Source organism: Nasonia vitripennis, assembly GCF_009193385.2.
Source record: "Nasonia vitripennis strain AsymCx chromosome 4 unlocalized genomic scaffold, Nvit_psr_1.1 chr4_random0005, whole genome shotgun sequence".
Lineage (NCBI taxonomy): Eukaryota > Metazoa > Arthropoda > Insecta > Hymenoptera > Pteromalidae > Nasonia > Nasonia vitripennis.
This window is the reverse complement of record NW_022279640.1, coordinates 981,379-1,002,058: the sequence shown is the minus strand read 5'-3', so window position 1 is coordinate 1,002,058 and position 20,680 is coordinate 981,379. Positions and strand designations below refer to the sequence as shown.

At 36.1% G+C, this 20,680-nt stretch overlaps 2 protein-coding genes across 3 annotated transcripts in view; both read left to right on the top strand.

Annotated features, from left to right (window-relative positions):
* LOC107981668 (ras-related protein Rab-32) overlaps window positions 1-20,680 on the top strand; it is a 229,075-nt gene that overhangs the window by 27,033 nt on the left and 181,362 nt on the right. The window contains exon 1 of one of the 2 annotated variants that reach the window (XM_031928298.1): window positions 16,961-17,149. The exons of the other annotated variant lie outside the window; for it this stretch is intronic. Within the exon in view, the coding sequence (XP_031784158.1) occupies window positions 17,025-17,149 (125 nt within the window). The 5' untranslated portion in view covers window positions 16,961-17,024. Of the gene's footprint in view, window positions 1-16,960; window positions 17,150-20,680 lie in introns of those variants that run through there. 2 annotated transcript variants of the gene reach the window in all.
* LOC103316989 overlaps window positions 1-20,680 on the top strand; it is a 357,042-nt gene that overhangs the window by 275,560 nt on the left and 60,802 nt on the right. The window lies entirely within an intron of this gene.

Genomic DNA, 20,680 nt, shown 5'->3' with positions numbered 1-20,680 from the left:
CCCCTCCCCTTAGACTCTTGATAGTCTGGAGTGTTACTCTGCCTTCTGAATGGATTTTGCCTAGTCTGATAGTTCTGTGTACCGTCTAAATTAATTATCCACGGGTTTTCGCTTGCGTATCGCGTACTATGCGCGTCAGGTTCAGGGTGTCGAATATCCAGCGTCTCTTGAAATCCAACTTTCCTACTATCAGCTGGCGTCGTCGGAGTGTACGAATTACTGGATTCAGCCATGTCTAAAATAACTTGTTCCAGCTGTTCTAGTTGTTGTCGTAAAGCTTCCTTCTCTTTGACGTCTGCGATGCGCATTCTAATCAGTTGTTCGTTTTGTTGCCTGAGGTACTCTTCGTTTCTCTGAGCATTGTTTGAGTACGTTACTTGCGTATTCGCTTGCCTTGTTCCTTGTGCTTGCGTTGTTATTGTGCTGGTACTTGTCGTTGCCGCTGTGCTGTTGCTAGTCGGCAACACACTTGTACCCGTTCGCGTTATGCTTGACAGTTGTGGATTATTAATCTGAGGTTCGAACTCATCTATGAATGTCGAATTTGTGTCGAACACGTTTACTCTGCTTCCTCTGCGCCGTGCTATTATGCTATTCTTCAGCGACGTAGGTAACGTTTTATCTGTCTGTATTAATCTGTGGAGATCTGTGTCTCTTCTTGAACTAACTATAAATATTGGATCACTTGATTCTTGAAAATCTTCTGCAGTGTAGTCTCCGCGAAGTCGTCTAGCTAACCTACTTACATTTTCTAGCCTTGAATTACTCCGAATAAGATCTAGTTCGATTAATCTATTTTGTAATTCCAATGGCGACAGGGAAAGCGCCCAGTTTTCTATTTGTAAATCTAGTTCTTCTTGAAAAAGCGCCATCCTCTGAAAAATTCTTTTTGGTTTGCTATAACGAAAGGGTAAAGAGAGAAGAAAAAAAAAATTCACGCGGTTCTGACTCACTGTATTTCCAACAAACAAGAGAAACAAGTGAGCGCTCGTCAGATGAGTAAGCTTTGTTCTCCTTAAATTTTATAAGCGTTTGTAAAAAAAAATAATCAAGTGGAATTTATTTCCGCGTGTCGCTCTTAAACAATACCTCTGCCTCCAATATTTAATTAGTATTGTGAGGGTCCGATTAATAAAGAAAAGTTTGATTTCACCAGGAGGTAACAAATTGACAATAAGGGGAAAAGTAATTCAAACAGATGTAATCACTGAGTAAATAAATAAAATAATCTTTGAATTACTCGCGTTAGCTACGAGCAGCTGTATTTTTAAGAGTGTACTTTAAGCTTCGGAGACTATTGACAGTATTACTCACTGTGAGTTATATAACGGTGCGCTAGAATTTAAATTCGGCAAGCAGGTAATATGTTTATATCTAGGGCCGTATACGTGTGGGACGCTTAGGAATACTCAGTGAGTATGTACCTCTATAGCGTGAGCGCGTGCCGTATAAAACCACCTATGTTACTGTAAGCGTTGTACTGTACGTCTGTATGCCTATATGTATCGTACGCAGCTATCCTATAGATCAGACTGTATGTACGCAACTATATACCTTTGTGCATGTACAGTGCGCTGCTATACTATACTGACTACACTGCGCGCGGTAAATATTCGCTTCGACTTATGTGTCGTACTTATAGTAGTAACTGTATGGCACAAAAAAAATAGAAGGAGAAGAACAAAAATAATTGTTTGTGAATTCGTATTTTCGGTTACTAACTACGACTAAACAAATTTTCTACGATACATTCGAAGTCGTATCAAAAAAAAATTTAGATAACACGAAAAGGAAAAAAAAAATTTTGAGGGTGACAAAAAAAACTCAATACGAATTCACGTACACAGAGGTACGAACCGCCCACAACAACTGTTAAAGCGAATCGCAAAAACTCTTTCCGAAACTTATACGCTAAATGTAATAAGTCGTAATATAATATTTCGGCCGCGTCGACTTCGTCGAACGTCTACAACGCCGGAGACCGGTGTTGTTTATCTCGTGCGGCGAGCTCGCTCGACCGCGATGTCAACAAAGTCGCGCGTCGCTATGCTTAGCGTGTAACTTGCGTTCTCGCTCTAATATAAGCTTTTGTTCGCTGTATAGATTTTATTTCGGTGCGACTATTATTTTTCTTGCGATGCCGAAATTTGAAATCTTCTAAACAAATATTGTTTAATCCCAGACGTTGGGCGCCAATATAACGGTGTACTGGATGCAGTTGCTCAGTTTCCAGCTCCGCTATAATCAAGGTCCGTAGACCTCGTTACTCTCGAGAAAGAGAGTCGTCGGGATAGCACCTAGTGCTGAATAGGTTCCGGCCAGGCCAGTTATGCTGCGATCTCGTACATATGCGAGACGCAAGCCCGCGGAGGCGGTTGGGTCGGTGATGGAGCGAGGTACAAGTGTACGCGTAGGAACACGCAAAATAACGACTGTCGAGATTGTTGAGGGACTGTCACAGCATTTATTGACAAACTATATACAGGGCTTGCATGCGAGCAAGCGAGGTCGCAGGTACGAGGTAGGATAAGGAGAGCCCTGGCGAGTGTAGCGTGAGAGAGAGAGAGAGAGAGAGAGAGAGAGAGCTGGCACTTACAATTAGCCGGTATCGCCCTGATGTTCGCTGTCAGCAGTCGGAACCCCATCGGTGCAGTTCCGGATGCGGTAGCGAGACGCAATGTCGTATACGCACGCACACTCACACACTTCAACTTTTACTCTCCTAACAGCTATCTCCCGAAAGTACTGAGCGTCTCGCGAGGAGTCAGTTCAAAGGACGGATCGTATCTGGCGGCACGCGTCTCAGTCGCGTGTCGCCGAATTTTCTCTCTCTCTCCCTCTCTCTCCGCCTCTCTCGCGTCGTCCAGCGGCTCTCCCCGCCTTGCCAGCGCTGGTACCTGTAACAGTGTGAATTTAGTACAAGTCTTTCTTCTCGCGGCATGCTGAGCTTATGACGTGCTAATATCGCCCGTCATAATATAATTAAGAACAGCGAGTTGGAGATATGGCAACGTCGTGTCTTGTAAACTTTTTCTGTGACTCGTTTTCTATTCCAAAACCACTTTTGTCCTTTATTCTCACTCATATTTTATAAATATTAACGAACAACTCGGTGATCAAAATACAACAGTATAATGAACAACACGCTTTTATACACGGCCATCGAGGTGATAGAGCCGAGCAGAAGCGCGACTGAGCCTGACGTTGCCAAACTGCCAACCGTAACAACGTGAATCAACGAAGAGTTGGAGCGCTCTCTCAACAGACTAGCTACGTACCGTCGATACTCCCTTAAGATACCAAAGTTCATTGGCACGTGGCTTATCCGAGAAAAAAAATATATATACATATATATATAAGTGGTTCTCTGTGAAATCAGATATGAAAATTTTTGCCTAAACTGTATATATGTTCTATATGTGATACCTGACTCCCAAAAATAGTACATTACGCAACTAGTGCGAGGGAAACACGATTTACGCACGCGTGGTAGTTCGCGCCCGAGCGAAGCGAGGAACTACCACGAGTGCGTAAGTCGTGTTTCCCTCGCACGAGTTGCGTATACTATTTTTCATAAAAAGTGTCGCGGAGCTCGACATTATACTAAATTAGTATATTATACAAATTAAATTTATTTCATAATGCGAAATAGGCCACGCTCCTGTGAAAGCTTATTCATACAAAAAGTTCGTTAAACCACACATTGTCGCTATATACGAGTGTAATTATACTAAACTAAAATATTTTTGCAAATTTAAAAATGAATTATTTTTAATAGAAAATTATAACATCTTTTATCAAAAAATATTAAACTACAACACAAATATAGTGTATCGTACATTGTAGTTAATTATGATGATTATGTACATTAATTGTAACATTAGAATTATTAAAATGAAAAGAAATATTTTTGTCGATGCTTTCAATAGTAAATGATTGTTCGCTTTTTTCATCACTGTTTTGTCTACGTTTTTTCAACGGTGAACCACATGTAGCTTGCTGTGTTTCGGTTAATCAATAAAATTCATCCTCAGCGTGTGGTTCATTATCATCATCTCGATCTTCTGAATCAAATCTGGTTCTTTTTAACGCAACTGTTATAGATTTTTTGGGTTGATCAACTGTAATTTATGCTCCAGAAGTAGATGCTACTTGATTGTTACACTGCGGTATGCGATTTCGAGTGGAATTTCATTTCCATAATCGGATATATCGTCTGTATCACAAAAACTGTTATCACTCGTGTTTACTTTTCGGTTAGGTACCAATAGGTTATAAACAAGACATCTTGCACTAATGATACACAATTTCGCAATCATACATATGTAAAACAAATGACAGCGACAGGATAGGTATCCCCACGCACGCTGTGAGAGAGCGTGCCTAAGTCGATGACTTTAGCGCCAAAACAAATGACTCTAAAGTCGAGCTCCGCGCACGCTGTTATGAAAAACACATTTTGGTATCGGTAATCATGAAATGTACTACAACATATAGAACATATATATACAGTTTGGGCAAACATTAAAATTTTCATCTTCGATTTTACAGAGAACCACCCATATATAGTATAATATTTCTTAGGAAATATAACAATTTTTGTCATTAGGATAATAACAATTATTCAAAATCTAACCAATTTTTTCAGAATTTAAATTTGCTCCCGATTATTATTATATATCATAGTAAATTTTGCTGGAGATATATCAATTAGTAAAATTAAAACTTATAATAAATCGGCTTGTCCAAAATTTGCTCTGTTTATTGTTTAACAGAAAAGACGATTACATTATTTTACACTTATTAGAAGTTGGCTTACCGCGCGTGCCGCGCTCGCTGATTTTGTTGTTGTTGAACTCTCTAAAGTTGCTCCCTGTTTCCACTGTACCCACCAATGAAATTTTTTGATAACGGTCTGAATTGGCTCTGTTAGAGCTTCAATTCGATACTATCGCAATCTCCCTTTTAGAAATGGATCTAATATGAGCAATCGTTAATTATGTATTTTGTTTGGTTATGATGTTTATTTATTATTAATTCTACTGCATATATTAAGTTAGATAAAATATCAGATCTGAAATTTAATAATGTAAGTTCCATTTAGGTAAATAGATAAAGCCATCGACTGCCATGCTGGAGATGCAGATTCGATTCCCGTCATCATCAAAAAAATCTTTATAATTTCTTTGTTATAAACAATAATTATATAAATGAATTCTAAATGAATAACAAGTGATTAATAATAAGTCTAAACGAGATCGTCCGTGGCTTAGTTGGTTAAGGCGCACACCTTACCTAGCGGATACGCGCTCGCTCAGGGGGTCGTGGGTTCGATTCCCGGTGAATGCACTCCGATTTTTTCTGAATTGTATTTTAACAGGAAAATTATCCTAGACACTGGCTGCTTTCAGGCGAATTTTTCTTGGAATTTTCCTTAAGCGTAATTCCTTACTATTATTATAATCCTGCGCACTCTAGATGGTTCTAATCACCCTTCGTGGCAGATACTGACTGTATTATCTACACGCGTTCACACGGCAATTTAAAATAGGGACGGTTAACTGCTCTTGCTAACGCCGGAGATTCCACTCGGCGGTCCTTAGCTTGTACTTCTCTCTGTGGCACTTATCTGTATTCAAAGGGCTCTCCGGTGTATGCTATGCCAAGGGACGGATTTAGCACGCTCCCAAGGTGTTGGACGGATTTAGCACGCTCCAAACACTAACACTAGCAAACACCGCCGCTTCACCTTAGAATCAGTTGTAGCCGACAGTGAGTAAGTCACTACGCAAAAAGGCACTGCGTGGATAGGCTCCGGGGTTTTTAAAGCCTCGGTACCGATTCACGCAATTATGAGATTGAGATGAGAAAGATCGCGGTAGTCCAATCAGCATTCGCCACAAAGGATCGACGCGTACGCCTTGCAGTCGTCTTTCACGCCCACGAGGAGTGCTGACACAGAGGTCAGAGCACTTGCTCCGATTTTCGGCGCTCGGTTGTGCAATATCGCAGTCGGATGCACCTGCGAGTCGTATGCACTCTCTACGTGCTCACATGGTTGCCGGTTCGCAGGATATACAAATATATAATTTAAGAGTATAAACGTGGGACATTACAGCGTCACAGAATACAAAGCTGAGCAAAGCAAATTTTAAATTTTAAAAGTAGAATATTTATAATAAAATAAATAGAAAATTAGATTCATATAAAGTATGGACAGTTGAAAAGTAATAAGCTGCAACTGTGCATATTTTACTTATTTTAAAGATGCAGAACACGTATTCGTGGCGTGGAAAGTAATTTATACTTGTACAGATTTTACGATTTGTTTTTAGTTTAAATAGATAGCTTATAAGAAACTAGTTAGAAATAGTAGCTAGGTTATAATAATAATAATAATATTAAGTTTAAATAATGATAAAATATTGTAATGAAGATTTAAAATTTTAAAATATTAAGTTATAATAAATTTGAATTGATTGCGATGGTAAATTAAAATCGTAGTTGATAATTATTATTATATATAAGCAAATAATGTGAAATTTACAAATAATTATAATAAGACAAATAGAAAAGTTAGAAACAGTACAGGGAGAGTCATCTAGCGTGAAATCGGCAAGGCTAGGAAAATAACGTGGGTGGGACCCGTAGGTGGAGCAGAAGAAGGCTGGAAGAGGCGAAAGCCAAGCATAAAGAAGCGACGCTATAGATCGATGAACGATATAGAGGGCGCAGATGTAGACTCAAAGGGATGGGCCTGTGGGAAAAATCGATTTGGAAAGGGAAAATATGCGACGTGGGGGCGAAGGGAAGTCTCGTCGAGGAGTTCAGCCGAGGTGGATGCTCCCAAGTAAATTTTTAAGTTTTATTTTGTAACCTATACCTTGGTGGTTAAAGGAATCTATTAAGTTTTAAAAATAAAAGAATATTTTTTTCAAAGGTTAAGAATACTGAGTTTTCAATTTCCAAATATTTCTTCTAAATTATTTAATCTCTTCAAGAAGGAAGGAAAAAGTTTACGTCCTAGTAAACTTATAATATCAACAAAATAAGTAAGTAAATATAAAGTATTAAAAATATTCAAGGGTGGTAAATTTGTAAAGTGAACAGGCTTTGAACGCTGCCGCTCATTTTATAAAATAATTTTGGGAGGACTTGTCGAGTTTCCTGGAGGGTTGACTGGACTTCGCTAGTCGGAGGCCTTTTGACCTACAGTTCAACGAGACCTGTTCGTTAGTTTGGGTTGGAATCTTTATAAATTTACGCGAGTTATTGAAATGAATTAGGAAGCGACTCTATCGTAACGCGACGTAACAGAAGTTTTCTGAACGCTTACTGTAATCTTTCTCAGTAAGTTAAACGGCTTCTCAAAAAATGGCAAAAGCTTTCAGTAAGCTTCAATAGACATTCACTGAATCTTACATACAAGCTTTTCAAAACATTCCACAAAACTCATTTAAATTATTTCACAATATTCGTGAAAGCTTACTGCAATCTTTCTCAGTAAATTGAACGGCCTTTCAAAACTTTCTCTAGCTTTCAGTAAGTTTTGATTCATATTACTGTTATATTTAATAAAAGATTTTAAAAAGATGGTAGTAGCAGTACTAGTAACTAGTACACTAGGAAGTACTAGTGATATTGACTGAAATATTTCTGAGTTTAAAGTGTCGCGGACATTTCCGTCTTCTAGGAAAGTTACACGAAAGCTTTTTGAAAGGTTTCCAAGCTTCTGTGGAAGCTTCCCCTAACCTCCCATGCTATGTGGGATTTGCAGTTGCTATTGTATATAATATTTGCCCATGTAATGTACCATTTGATATTAGTAAAATTCGAGAACATTTTATTAGAATGTATGATACATTTACTTTATCATTTTTTTCAATATCAAAAGATTCTAAAGATAAAATTAATTTTAACATCATTGCTAAAATTCCAATCATAAGAAACGTTACTCACGCAATAAAATTTGCAGAATTTAAATCAAATTTTAATAAAATTAATATTGAAGAACTTGAGGTATTATATACAGAAAGACTTAGTTAAGAATAGCAATGACATTTTTTCAACGAATTTCGAATATAATACGTTTATCAAATTGAAAATCAAAGTTAACGTTGTATATAAATTTTATTAAACAACATTTCTTTACAGCCTTCTCTAAGATAAAGGACACATGCATATGTAATTTCTATTATTTTTATAAAAAAAAAAACGAATTTCGAATATAATACTTTTATATAAAATTGAAAAAAAATAAAATAAAATTCATCAAATTAATTTTACAAATACTCAAAAATTTTAATACATTTTATACATTAAAAAATATATAAATTGATCTACTTTTTAATTTTATAATAACTTTTGATTATTACATTTAATTATATTTTTATATGTTTTGATCTCATATAAATGTTAATATTTAGATTGAACTTTAATATGTAATTCACGGTTTTTTGAATTAACAAGATACAATCTGGTTAAAATTGGTTTGTATAATTCTTTTCTTGCTGTCCATACTTTTTTAATTTCATAAAATTTATGTAATATGTATCCGTGTATAAACAATTTCTTGCATTCTGATTAAGTAGAAACTATGCAGTTAAGGTTAATGTTGTATTATGCGCTACGCTCGGGTGCTAACTGCGTCGTGTAAAACTGAACAATTTAAGTCAAGAGTATCGTATACAATTGTATAGCACAGACTGCTAAAATCTGCAAGTCTCGCCTATTCGTGACTAAAGTAGTCCTTATTTGCACCGTGAGGTTAGCGCACGAGCGTAGCGAGTGTGATAAACACAGTGCAAAAAAGGACTACTTTGGTCACAGATAGGCATGACTTAACAGCAGATTTTAGCCACACTGTGCTATAAATAACATTTCTTCACAGCCTTCTTTAAAATAAACATATTGATCATTCATAAGATGTACTGCTAATCTATACATATATGACGTTTGCTTCAGGAGGACTGGCATACCTGGTATTATTATATTGCTTAATTTCATCATAATTATAATCTGCTTTTTCGTTTTCACAGTCGTTATCAAAACTAAAAGACACATTAATGTTACTCGTTTTTAAAAATTCGCAATCATTGTCTTTGAAACAATATATTAATAAATATTGAACGCCGTGTACAGTTGAGCACACTTCAATGTTAATGTGGCAATTAAATTTTAATACTAAATATGGATTATCTTCAACATTTCGTTCGAACTCAAAATGCTTTGCATTACAAAATTCACAGATTGCGTCCATTTTTCCTTAATAATTCTCAGTAATTGTTGTTACATTCTAAAAAAACATTATTTGTATCATGCAAATGTAATTTTTTCTTAAGTCTCTTTTTTCCTCTTCGTTTTTTTATTAATTTCAGCTTTTTCTACTGCTCTTTTCTTGTTATGATCTAATATCCTTTTTAAATTTACTTTTTTATTATTTTTGGTCTTACCTGCTTTTGATCGTTTTTCACGTCTTTTTTTGTTTATTGCAGTTTTTTCACACTCATTTGTTTATATGGCAATGTTCTGTATAAATTAATTTTTTTATGTGTTTATCATTATATTAATGCCTATCCTAAATTTACTAGTTGATCAATATCTAAGATTTTTTAACTGGCTGTCGAAGTTGCGATTAAATTGGAAAAATAAGAAAATGGCGGCGATTTACGCATCATAATCACTGAATCAAAAAATTGTAAAAATGTATCAAAAAAGTCACAATTAAATGTAACCATCTAGATTAGTACTTTGCACTCAACGAAAACGTATTTGAATTTGTGTCAAAGACTAATTCATATCAGTTTTGCAGAGAAAAAAAAAATATTTTTTTTAACTCTTGCGTCGAAGTCTATAAAGTACACTTGCAGTGCGCTGCAAAGACTAGTACATTTCTCACTTCTATCGGCTGTCCCTGAGACAGTCAAATTTTTTTTTCTAATTGATTAGTATATCACTTAACTCGAGTTAAGTGAGCCCTTTATTAACCAAAAAAAATTTTGTTGCTTTATTATGATTTAATATAATAAACTGAACTTTGGTTGATTGATCTCATTTATTTTTTACCTGTTATTTCGTTGCGGAATATATTAAACTCGCCTAACCTTTTACTTTTTTAAAAGTTTTTTTTTAAGATTTTAGTCCTATTTGATCAATTTTTTTAGGTATTTCATATTTCTTCTAAAAATAAAATATAAGCATCTTTAGCACCTTTTGACCATGGTTTTATTGTAACATTTTTATTACTAACATGAAATTACTGATTGTTCTGATACACTACCCTCAAATGATTTCTACACCTAGACACCAACACCAAGTGCGAACTACCTAGACTTCGTCATTAGCCACCCAGTACACCAAGACGCTGTCCTCGTATGATGTATGTACCTACAAATAAAAAATCACTGAGCGCACCACCTAGAGTTTGTCATCGTCCACCCTGTACACCTAGACGCCATTTCCGTATGATTCATTTACCACGACACCAAATACCACGAAGCGCACCACCTAGACCTCGTCATCGGTCATACTCTACACCTAGACACCGCCCTCGAATTATTTTTACACCAAGACACAAAAACCACGAAGCGCACCATTTAGACCTCGTTATCAGCCACCCTGTACACCTAAACACCGCACTCGAATGATGAATTTACCTATAGACATAAAAAATTACGAAGCGTACCGTCTAGACCTCGTCATCGGCCACCCCGTACACCTAGACACCGTCTTCGAATATCCATTTATCGTCTCCATTTATCTTGACCAAAATTGCAGATTTCATCTTGTGATATGCATGTGCGTCATTTCATATTCACAAGCACATAGTATTAAAAAAAGATTATACCTGCACAAATAACTATTTGCAACATCCCTTTGATCTTAACCAATACTGCGGATTTTATCTTGTGATATGAATGAATACTTACAGCATTCGTCATTATATGTCACGAACACAAAACTTTAAAACAACGATTATATCTGCAAGAGTAATTATTTGTAGCATCCCTTTTATGTAAATCGAATCTGCAGATAACATTTTGTGATATGCATGAATACATAAATTGTCATTTCATATTCTCAAACAAATAACTTTAAAAAAAATTATATCTACACAAATATTTAATCGCAGCATCCCTTTTATCTTATGATATGCACGAATACATTAAGCATTCGTCATCTCATATTTACAAATAGATGGCTTTAAAAAAAACAGCATATTTGCACAAATATTTAATCGCAGCATCCCTTTCATCTGGACCAATTTTAAAATAATCTTTATTCACCCATGTGTATATATATATATATATATATATATATATATATATATATATATATATATATATATATATATATATATATATATCATATGTACCTGTCTATACCCTTGAATAGTTTTTCATTTATAAAATACATCAAGCTTTGTGAAATAAATGCAAAAAAAATGCAGACGGACGGACATTTTTTAAGTTCTTTGACTGCTAAAAACGAATTGAAATTTGATTTTTTTTTTCGGTAACTTGAATGATTTACGTTCAAAGAACATTTCTACCATAAAATAGATTAATTCTAATTTTTTCCTTTTAACGAGTTTTGGAGGGTTTTCACAAAATTGACCAAATATAAAATTTTAATATAGTGTAGAAGATTTGTTAAAATAACAACCACTTGATTTATTGTTTAGTTTTGAAACAACCTTATGTATAAATATTCAGCTCTGTAGCTCTGAAAGTTTTCGAGAAACACCAAAAACAAATTGTAAAACATGTACACGGAGTTGATTAAGAATATTGTTTTCGAAGTTACTCGAAACCTATCACAGTTGGAGGACTGAAATTTTTCATCTAGGTTTGTTTCAACTTAATAAAACAATAAATCGACTGGTTTTTATCTTAACTAATAGATTTATGGTTTTCATATCAGTACTCATATGATTTTTTAAGCCGCCACAGCCACAGAGTCCACTGCGAAAGTGTGAACCAAAGCAGTTGATTAAAAATTGTTATAGTAGCACGGTTCTACACAATTTGTAAAATATTTGTATAAAATTTAGATGCATAATTCATTATAAGTAAATTTTTTAATAATAAAAACTTTCGAAATGTACATTTAGAAAATATGTAAAACGATCAAAAATCGTCTGAAACGCATAAAAAACACGGTTCTACAAGTATATTTTTTCCCACGGAACTGAGAATTTTTTCAGCGTCAGATTTTGCGTCTCCCAAAATAAAAAAAAATTCTGATGCTACACTTAAGAACTATCTAGAAGGATAAGAAATTGTTTGAAACGCATAAAAAGCACGGTCTTAAGAGTAATTTTTTCCCTACTGAACTTAGATTTTTTTCAGCTGCGGAACTTAATTAATTCACTCACTTGGTCAGATGAGAACTCAGGTGAGATCTTACCTGAGATTTATCAATAGGGTATTCATGACAAAGATAAACAATATGTATATTCAGAAGAAGGAAACGAAAAAAATAATAAATGCAATAGTAGAAACTACGTTAACAGCATATTTTAAACTAAACCAAATAGATATTGAAGCATGAAATTATTTATATTCTGAAATACCAGTTCATTATACGTTTGATGAAAAATTAAAACATCGGAACAAAAGAAAAAACTATTAAACCAATATTAAGCAGAATGTATTTAGTCAATCCGAAGGATCGATAACGACTTTATTTTCAAATACCCTAAAACGGTTATCCGCCTGCTTAGTGAGAGCCCACGTTTCGCACCCGTACAGAACCACCGGCAGTGTTATTGTCCTGTATATTCTTATTTTAACATTTTTAGACAACAGCCTCGACTTAAGTAAATTACTCACGGCGTAGAAGCAAGCATTACCCGAATGGAGTCTCTTATTTATTTCGACATTAATCTCATTTCTATCATTTATGGTCGTACCCAGATACCTGAATTCGCTAACATTTTCAAAAGTAAAATTCCCAACTCTGAGATCTTCCTCCCCTCTGCAGATGCCTAGCTTATCTACAATCATGTACTTTGTTTTTGATTCACTCACTTCTAACCCTGTATACCCCACCGCTTTTATGAGGATTTCCGAGTTTCTTGCTACCGTTTCCCTACAATCCCCCAGTATATCCAAATCATCTGCGTAGTCTAGTATCTGCGTTGTTCCGTTAAGCGTTGCGCCCAGCTGGCTAACCTGTATTCTTCTAACGGCATACTCTAACGTTAAGTTGAACAGCACCGTAGAGAGCCCATCCCCTTGTTTTAAACCATCGCGTATCATGAAGGGTTCTGATACATTACCGCCTACTCGGACCTTTCCCGTGCTTCCGTTCAGACATATTTGAATTAATCTCACGAGTTTTTTCGGTACCCCGAGAAGTACTAGAATTTAATACATTTTGCTTCGCTTAATAGAGTCGTACGCTTCTTTAAAATCTATAAATAGTTGGTGTATGGTTTCGCAAAATTCCCACTTTTTCTCTAACAACTGTCTTATGGTAAACATTTGATCGCTCGTCGATCTGTTGCGCCGGAATCCGCACTGATAATCTCCTACTATATCTTCCGCGAATGGAGTGAGTCTAGCTTGTATTACGTTTGACAGAACTTTGTAGCACGTTGCTAAAAGTGAAATACCCCTATAGTTATTGCAGTCTGTCTTATCCCCCTTTTTAAAAATCGGTATAATGATAGATTCCTTCCAATTTTCGGGTATTGTTTCATTTTTCCAGATGGCACATACTAGTTTATAGATTTTGAAAGTGAGCTCGACGCCCCCATATTTGAGTAACTCAGCTGGTATAGAGTCATTTCCCGCGGCTTTGTTGTTTTTTAGTTTTTTAATCGCGGCCTCTACTTCTTGGTAGCTCGGTTCCTACACGTGGGGTTCAGCAGTGTGAATTTCGTCTCCTAATTCTTCGCTATTTTCGTGCACGTTTAATAATTTATCGAAATAATTTTTCCAGAGCGTCAGTAATTCATTGTCATTTGTTACGAGGTCCCCGTTTTCGTCCTTCATCAATTACGCTCTACTCCTAAAATCCTTTCTGATGGCGTTAATCCCTCTGTACATTTCGCGAGGGTTATTTTCCTTACTGTTAGTTTCTATTCTCCTAATAAGATTCTTTTGATACTCCCGCTTCTTATTTCTGTAGATCGCGCTCGTCTGTTTCCTTGCGTTAGAATACTCTTCTACGGTCCTATCGCTTCTATTTTGTAAGCTATCTAATTTAGCCTTTTTGCGCCTTTCAAACCAGAGTTCGCACTCTTCGTCAAACCATGGTTTGCTCTTTGGCTTTTTCTTTTTACCCAGTACTTTGTTCGCGGCCTCTTTTATCGTTTTTTCGATGTCCCCCCATAAGCTATTCGGTTCGTCATTCCCCTCCGGCGATGTATTTGCTTCTTCAAGTTCCTGAAACCTGTTATTAATTTCTATCTGGTACCTAATTCGCTCTGTTCTATCTCGTAGCTTCTCAATATCGAGGCTTTCTACCTTGTTTGCTCGCTTACTATTTTGATTCGCTACTAGTCTAGCTCTTAATTTGGCTACTACTAGGAAGTGTACGAGAGCCTATCATTGACGGATTTGAAACTTTTAACCGAATGTATGATGCTTTTGCTTACGAGAAATCCGGTGCCTAGAGATCCCCACTCCCGGCCCCATACAGGTACGTGAAGTTACCCGATGCTAGTACTCCGCCATCTGGCCACCGCGATTCCTGTATTGCTACCAAATCTAGATTGTACCTATCAGCTACCTTCCTTTACGAGTTCTTTAAACGCACCTGCTCTGTATAGACTGCGAACATTCCAAGTTCTGACCCTTAAGTCCCTTTTGGTTCGGATTTGATTTTTTTGAGCCATGATATTATGTTAAACCCGCGCGCTTCGGATCCTGTTCCGATCGCAGGTGAGTCCACTGTTCTAGAGGTGATAACCCCCATACCTCTCTAGAACTAAGTATGAGAGCTTTCCGACTTTGACGGGAACAGTGTCAACTCGTCGTCAGACACACTACGGTTTCATTCTCGCATCCTAACGCCCCCCTGCAAGGCAGCGCGCCTTCGCTGGCATCGTTACCGCGTAAGACCAGGTGACGAATCATTCTACACATCCCCTTTCGGGGCAGTTGTAGGCAGGCTCCTCGGCAGCAGGATTTTTGCCCATTTTTGTAATGTGTGATGAAAGAGATAGATTGAGAGATAAGAGATAATGTGAAGTGTTTTTGTTGTTGTGGTGCTTGCGTAGTGTTTCTAGATGAATGCGTTCGATAGTGTGGGCTCATCACACCCACGCCTGTTCCTATCGGCTGTCCGCGGCTGCTTATTCAATTTATTCGCAGCTAACCTCTTTCTCAGGGGGCTGTTCCTCTATCCGCAACCTAAGGACGCGCTGTGTAGTGGTGATAGGCACCCACCCGTCCGATCTGGACGACAACGCCCAAGACCCGCTTAGGGCAGCGGCATTGTAACAGCGTGGAAACCTTGATAACAGATAAAATATAACTAGCAAGAAATTTTAGTAAAAATTAATCATTACCAAGAGTGTGTAGTATTACCCCTAACCCTATTTGAAGTAGTAATAAAGTGTGTGAATATTATTTAGTTTTTTTTTTTTAAATGTCAGTGAGAAGTTCAATTAAAAGAATAAAGATTTTGAAGATATACTGTGTCTCTGTGTCCAAAGTCGCCCCGGTGAGGTTTGAGAGGTGAATTTAAAGTAAAGTTCAGTATCCGAGTCAGTAAGTTTAAGTTTATCATTATAAAATTCTCTTTGAAGTGTAAAAAGGCTACTAGACAACTAAAATATGACACTACCACTTCCTATGTTACCTAGAAATATGTAACCTAGATGATTCTGATTTTTAAACTGTTTTCGTTCATATTTTCACATCCAGGCTCATGTGAATTTTTTAATTGAGCAGGTCAAATTTTACTTATAGCCAGTTACGCAGAAACTACTATCTCTAGCACATTGTATTTATGGTTTCTAGCATATTTTTACATGGAGAAAGTGATATATGTTTTGGCTTTTTAGTCAAGGTTTTAGGTAATTAGAATTTTGACTTTTAATAGTTGTGAGAGATTTTGAGACCGATATCTGTTTTTTCATTTTTGCATTTATTCTCATTCAAAAACTAACAGGTCTAGAGAGCTCATATTTTGCATATAGATTACTTTTGTGATTGTGGAAAGATATTTAAAGTTGAATCAACGTCAACTGAAATACTTTTGTGTTCGACTACAATATTGATGTGAACGCAAACTCATGCTATACGACTAAATAATAATTATCATGGGTGTTGTAGTCGAACACAAAAGTATTTCAGTTAACGTTGATTCAACTTTAAATATCTTTCCACAATCACAAAAGAAATCTACATGCAAAATATGAACTTTCTAGACCTGTTAGTTTTCGAATGAGAAAAAATGCAAAAATGGAGTAACAGGCATCGATCTCAAAATCTCTCACAACTGTTAAAAGTCAAAATTCTAATTAATGCCTTGACAAAAAAGCTAAAATACTTATCACTTTCTTCATGTAAAAATACACTGGAAATCAGACATATAATGTGCTAGAGATTGTAGTTTCTGTGTAACTGTCTACAAGAAAAATTTGATACCCTAAATTAAAAAAATTCATATGGGCCTCGATGTGAAAATATGGATGAAAACAGTTAAATCATAATCATGTAGGTTACATGTTTTCTAGGTGGCATAGTAAGTATCTGTGTAAAATTTCAGTTGTATAGCTTTTTTATAATGCAAATAAATGGCATTGTAACGATAGACAAACCCACTGACTCTTATACTGAACTTTTCTTCAAATTCACTATTCAAACCAATGATGACGACATTGAGCTTTATTAATATATTTATTAAAAAATAGTTTTGAATGATTTATTAACATGTTACATGCTTATAAAATATTAGCAGACGTTAGTGTGCCGCACAACACTTATAATAGATTTTCTACCAGTGTTATTAGACAGAGATAGAATCAATAGCGCGCGAAGCGCGCCTTCATCCCGATATAAAAAAATATGACTCTCAAAAAAATTCCTCACCAGCACGTCCACGCCGCGGCGCGTCATGAAAGTCGGGCAACGAAAGAACGTTGGATAACGTTGGAAGGGAAAACTGTGGAAGCGGTAGAATCAATGTCCAGGTAATGGCTTATAAAATTTTTCTGATATTTATATATAGTATATATCTGATATGTATATGCAGTCTACGCATGCGCAACTTTGTATATAAATAGCCAGGACAGTTCTTTTATATCTTAGTCTGTTTTTGCGCTTTGAAGCAGAGAGGTCGGTAAAACATGAATATATTTCAAAAATATAATTTCTATATTTTTTCAATTTACGTTTCCTTTCGAAGTATGATATACGTGATTTTATAACTATAGTGGACGGAGCATTAGCAATTTAGTTGAGAATATACTGATTTCCATATTGCCTCGAAGTTTGGAGTGACATAACTGACTGAATGGAAAAGCTGTGCAGTTTATGCTTTGTACTGTTAGGTTAAGTTTAGATTTATACTGTTTCACGTTTGAACTTTTTGTGCTACAAACTTGTTGTTACTTTATCGACTTTATGGGTTTCAGGTGCGCGGTTCGCTTCAGCGATCGGTGAGACATATCTAAAATTGTTACTCTTACGTCGATATTGTTACATATATTAACGCACTGTAAAAGAGGTTCAACTGAGATACGAATTACAAAGAGGTCACCCTAATACTAATAAAATTAAGAAATATATATAGGGGGACCCTGACGGACCGAAGAACCGGAGAACCGGAGAAAAAGTGTTCATGCTTAATATAATGTATAATATAATTTGTGTACATAAACTTTATAAAATACTTATTCCGATACAATGATATATAATCAATGTAGATAACACGACATTGATTTACAAATATAGTTTAAAAAAAGTATGTAATATGATGTAACATTTTTCCTTGTGTCTGACCAAATTATAGATATTACATATAAGTTAAGTAAATTTTTTTGTTTTAATAAAAAATATGAAGAAACAATTAATTTTTAAAAAAATTTTATCAACTTTTGCATACTTAAAAACTCTTTAACGATACCATATAATGTATGTGCAAAGTTAAAATATTGATAAATTAAATATTACGTTCTAATAGATATAAAATGGAAATTTTAGTTGTTGACCAATAAACAAAATAAACGGGCACCGCAAGTTACAAGTATCTTGAGAGTTGTTCCTATAATTCATCATTATATAACTTAAACTTTAAGTAAAATAAGCCCTTTGATGGACAAAAGAATTTTTGTAATTAATCAATTGTTATCAACTCGCCTAACCTTTTACTTTTTTGAAAGTTCATTTTTTTTAGAAATTCCAGATCTTTTTAGTAAATTTTTTTGTGTTTCATATTGCGCACCATCTAGACTTCATCATCGGTCAACCTGTACACCTAGACACCTTCCTTGAATGATTTTTACAGCTAGACGCAAAAAACGACGGAGCGCGCCACCTCGATCTCGTCATTGGCCACCCTGTACACCTGAACACCGTACTTAAATGATTTTTACACCTAGAAACCGAAAATCACGGAGCGCACCACCTAGACCTTGTCATTGGCCACCCTGTACACCTAGACACCGTACTTGAATGATTTTTACACCTAAACACTAAAAACCACGGAGCAAACTACCTCGATCTCGTAATCAGCCACCTTGTACACCTGGATACCGTACTTAAATGATCTTTATACTAAGACCCTAGAAACAACCTTGTCTTCGGCTACCCTGGCAAGCTAATTACTGTTACTGCTCCGGATCGCAAAGTATCGGCAACCTTTTAATTCTAAATATCGTAATATATTATTATATTTTCTTGCGAAAGCAATTTCCATCTGTATATAGCTGTGCGTCCAATTCCACGGTGCTAACACATTTCGGGCTAAAAAAGAGAAACGTGATTTTAGCATTTGTGGATTATACACTTACATTCTATAAAAATAGGCAGCCTTTTCACTAAAATTTTTGTTGCCGGGCTCCGCGGTTTCGTCGGCTTCTCAAACTCGCCTTCGTGGCACTACCGCTCCACTCGATAATACCTTATTAATAATGGATAAATAGATAAGATATTATAAAATATACAGATGATAGATCAATAGATAATTGATTTTTTTTCTATATAGCCCATACTTATTATTAAAATTTAACTGTTAACGTTGAAGTGTGTTCAACTGTATACTGCGTTAAATATTTATTTCAATGTACATTTTTGAAAATGAGTTATATTGATGCGATTTTTAGTATTAGATGCAATCAGAATTGTACTTAATTTTAAATAGTTTGATATTTTCACACTACAATATATGTGTGCGTGTGTGCGCGCGCGCGCGTGTGTGTGTGTGTGTCTCTCTCTCTCTCTCTCTCTCTATTCTATATATATATATATATATATATATATATATATATAGAATCTCTCGCGCCTATTGCCGAATTCGAACGTGTTTATCATCGCGCGCGCGACTCTACGCTGTTTCAGCGTGGCGCAGCGGTACTCATACCGCTACGAGTTGGCTGTGGTGCTCAACTCGTTACAATGCATCCCTTATAAGCTACAAATCATTGAAAATAGGCAAAAAATGCAAAAATTGCTTAAAACCTTAACTTTGACCAGCTAGAACTCGAAGCCAAATAAAGGAATCGCGCTGAAATTTATAGATATATATATATATATATATATATATATATATATATATATATATGGTTCTTTGTGAAATCGGAGACATGAACATTTTAATTTTCGTCTAAACTTTATATATATGTTCTATATGTTGTACCTGACTCCCAAACAAAATTTCAGCGCGATTCCTTTATTTGGCTTCGAGTTCTAGCTGGTCAAAGTTAAGGTTTTAAGCAATTTTTGCAATTTTTGCCTATTTTCAATGATTTGTAGCTCATAAGGGATGCATTGTAACGAGTTGAGCACCACAGCCAACTCGTAGCGGTATGAGTACCGCTGCGCCGCGCTGAAACAGCGTAGAGTCGCGCGCGCGATGATAAACACGTTCGAATTCGGCAATAGGCGCGAGAGAGATAGAGAGAGCGAGCGCGCGGGCTAATCCTTTAAGTGCGCGTTTAGATAGCTCTCGGCCTTCGGAAGGTAAACACAGGACTTCGCTCGTACAATTCGGAAACTTTAGTGATATCGTGTGTTGGGCTGTGTTCAGCGGATCGAATTGTACCTTGTGTGTGAGTGCGACGCAGAGTCCGGATATTCCTGATCTCCCTGCGTAGCGGTCCAGCAACGTCTAGTCCTGCAGTATGTCTGGGATCAGGAGCGTCGGCGACGAGAACGAGAAGGTTTGTGTGGCGCGCAGTAACTGTGGTTGAGTGCATGAGAGTGTATATAGATAGATAGATAGATAGATTAGCCTTTATTTTGCACAAGTCAAAAATACATATGTATCACATATTGTCATTAATTTATCACAGATTCGTATTAAGAAACCCACTCCTATTAGCTTTCGAAGAAGTTTAGAGGGTGAGATCGTGTCGAACGCCTTACTGAAATCAAACATCAGGAGGATAGTAAGCAGTTGTTTTTTGCTATTAATACCCGCCCTAATGTCCTCTGACAGACTCAGTAGTGCTGTTTGCGTGCTGTGATAACGCTGAAAACCCGTCTGACGTGTATCAAGAAGC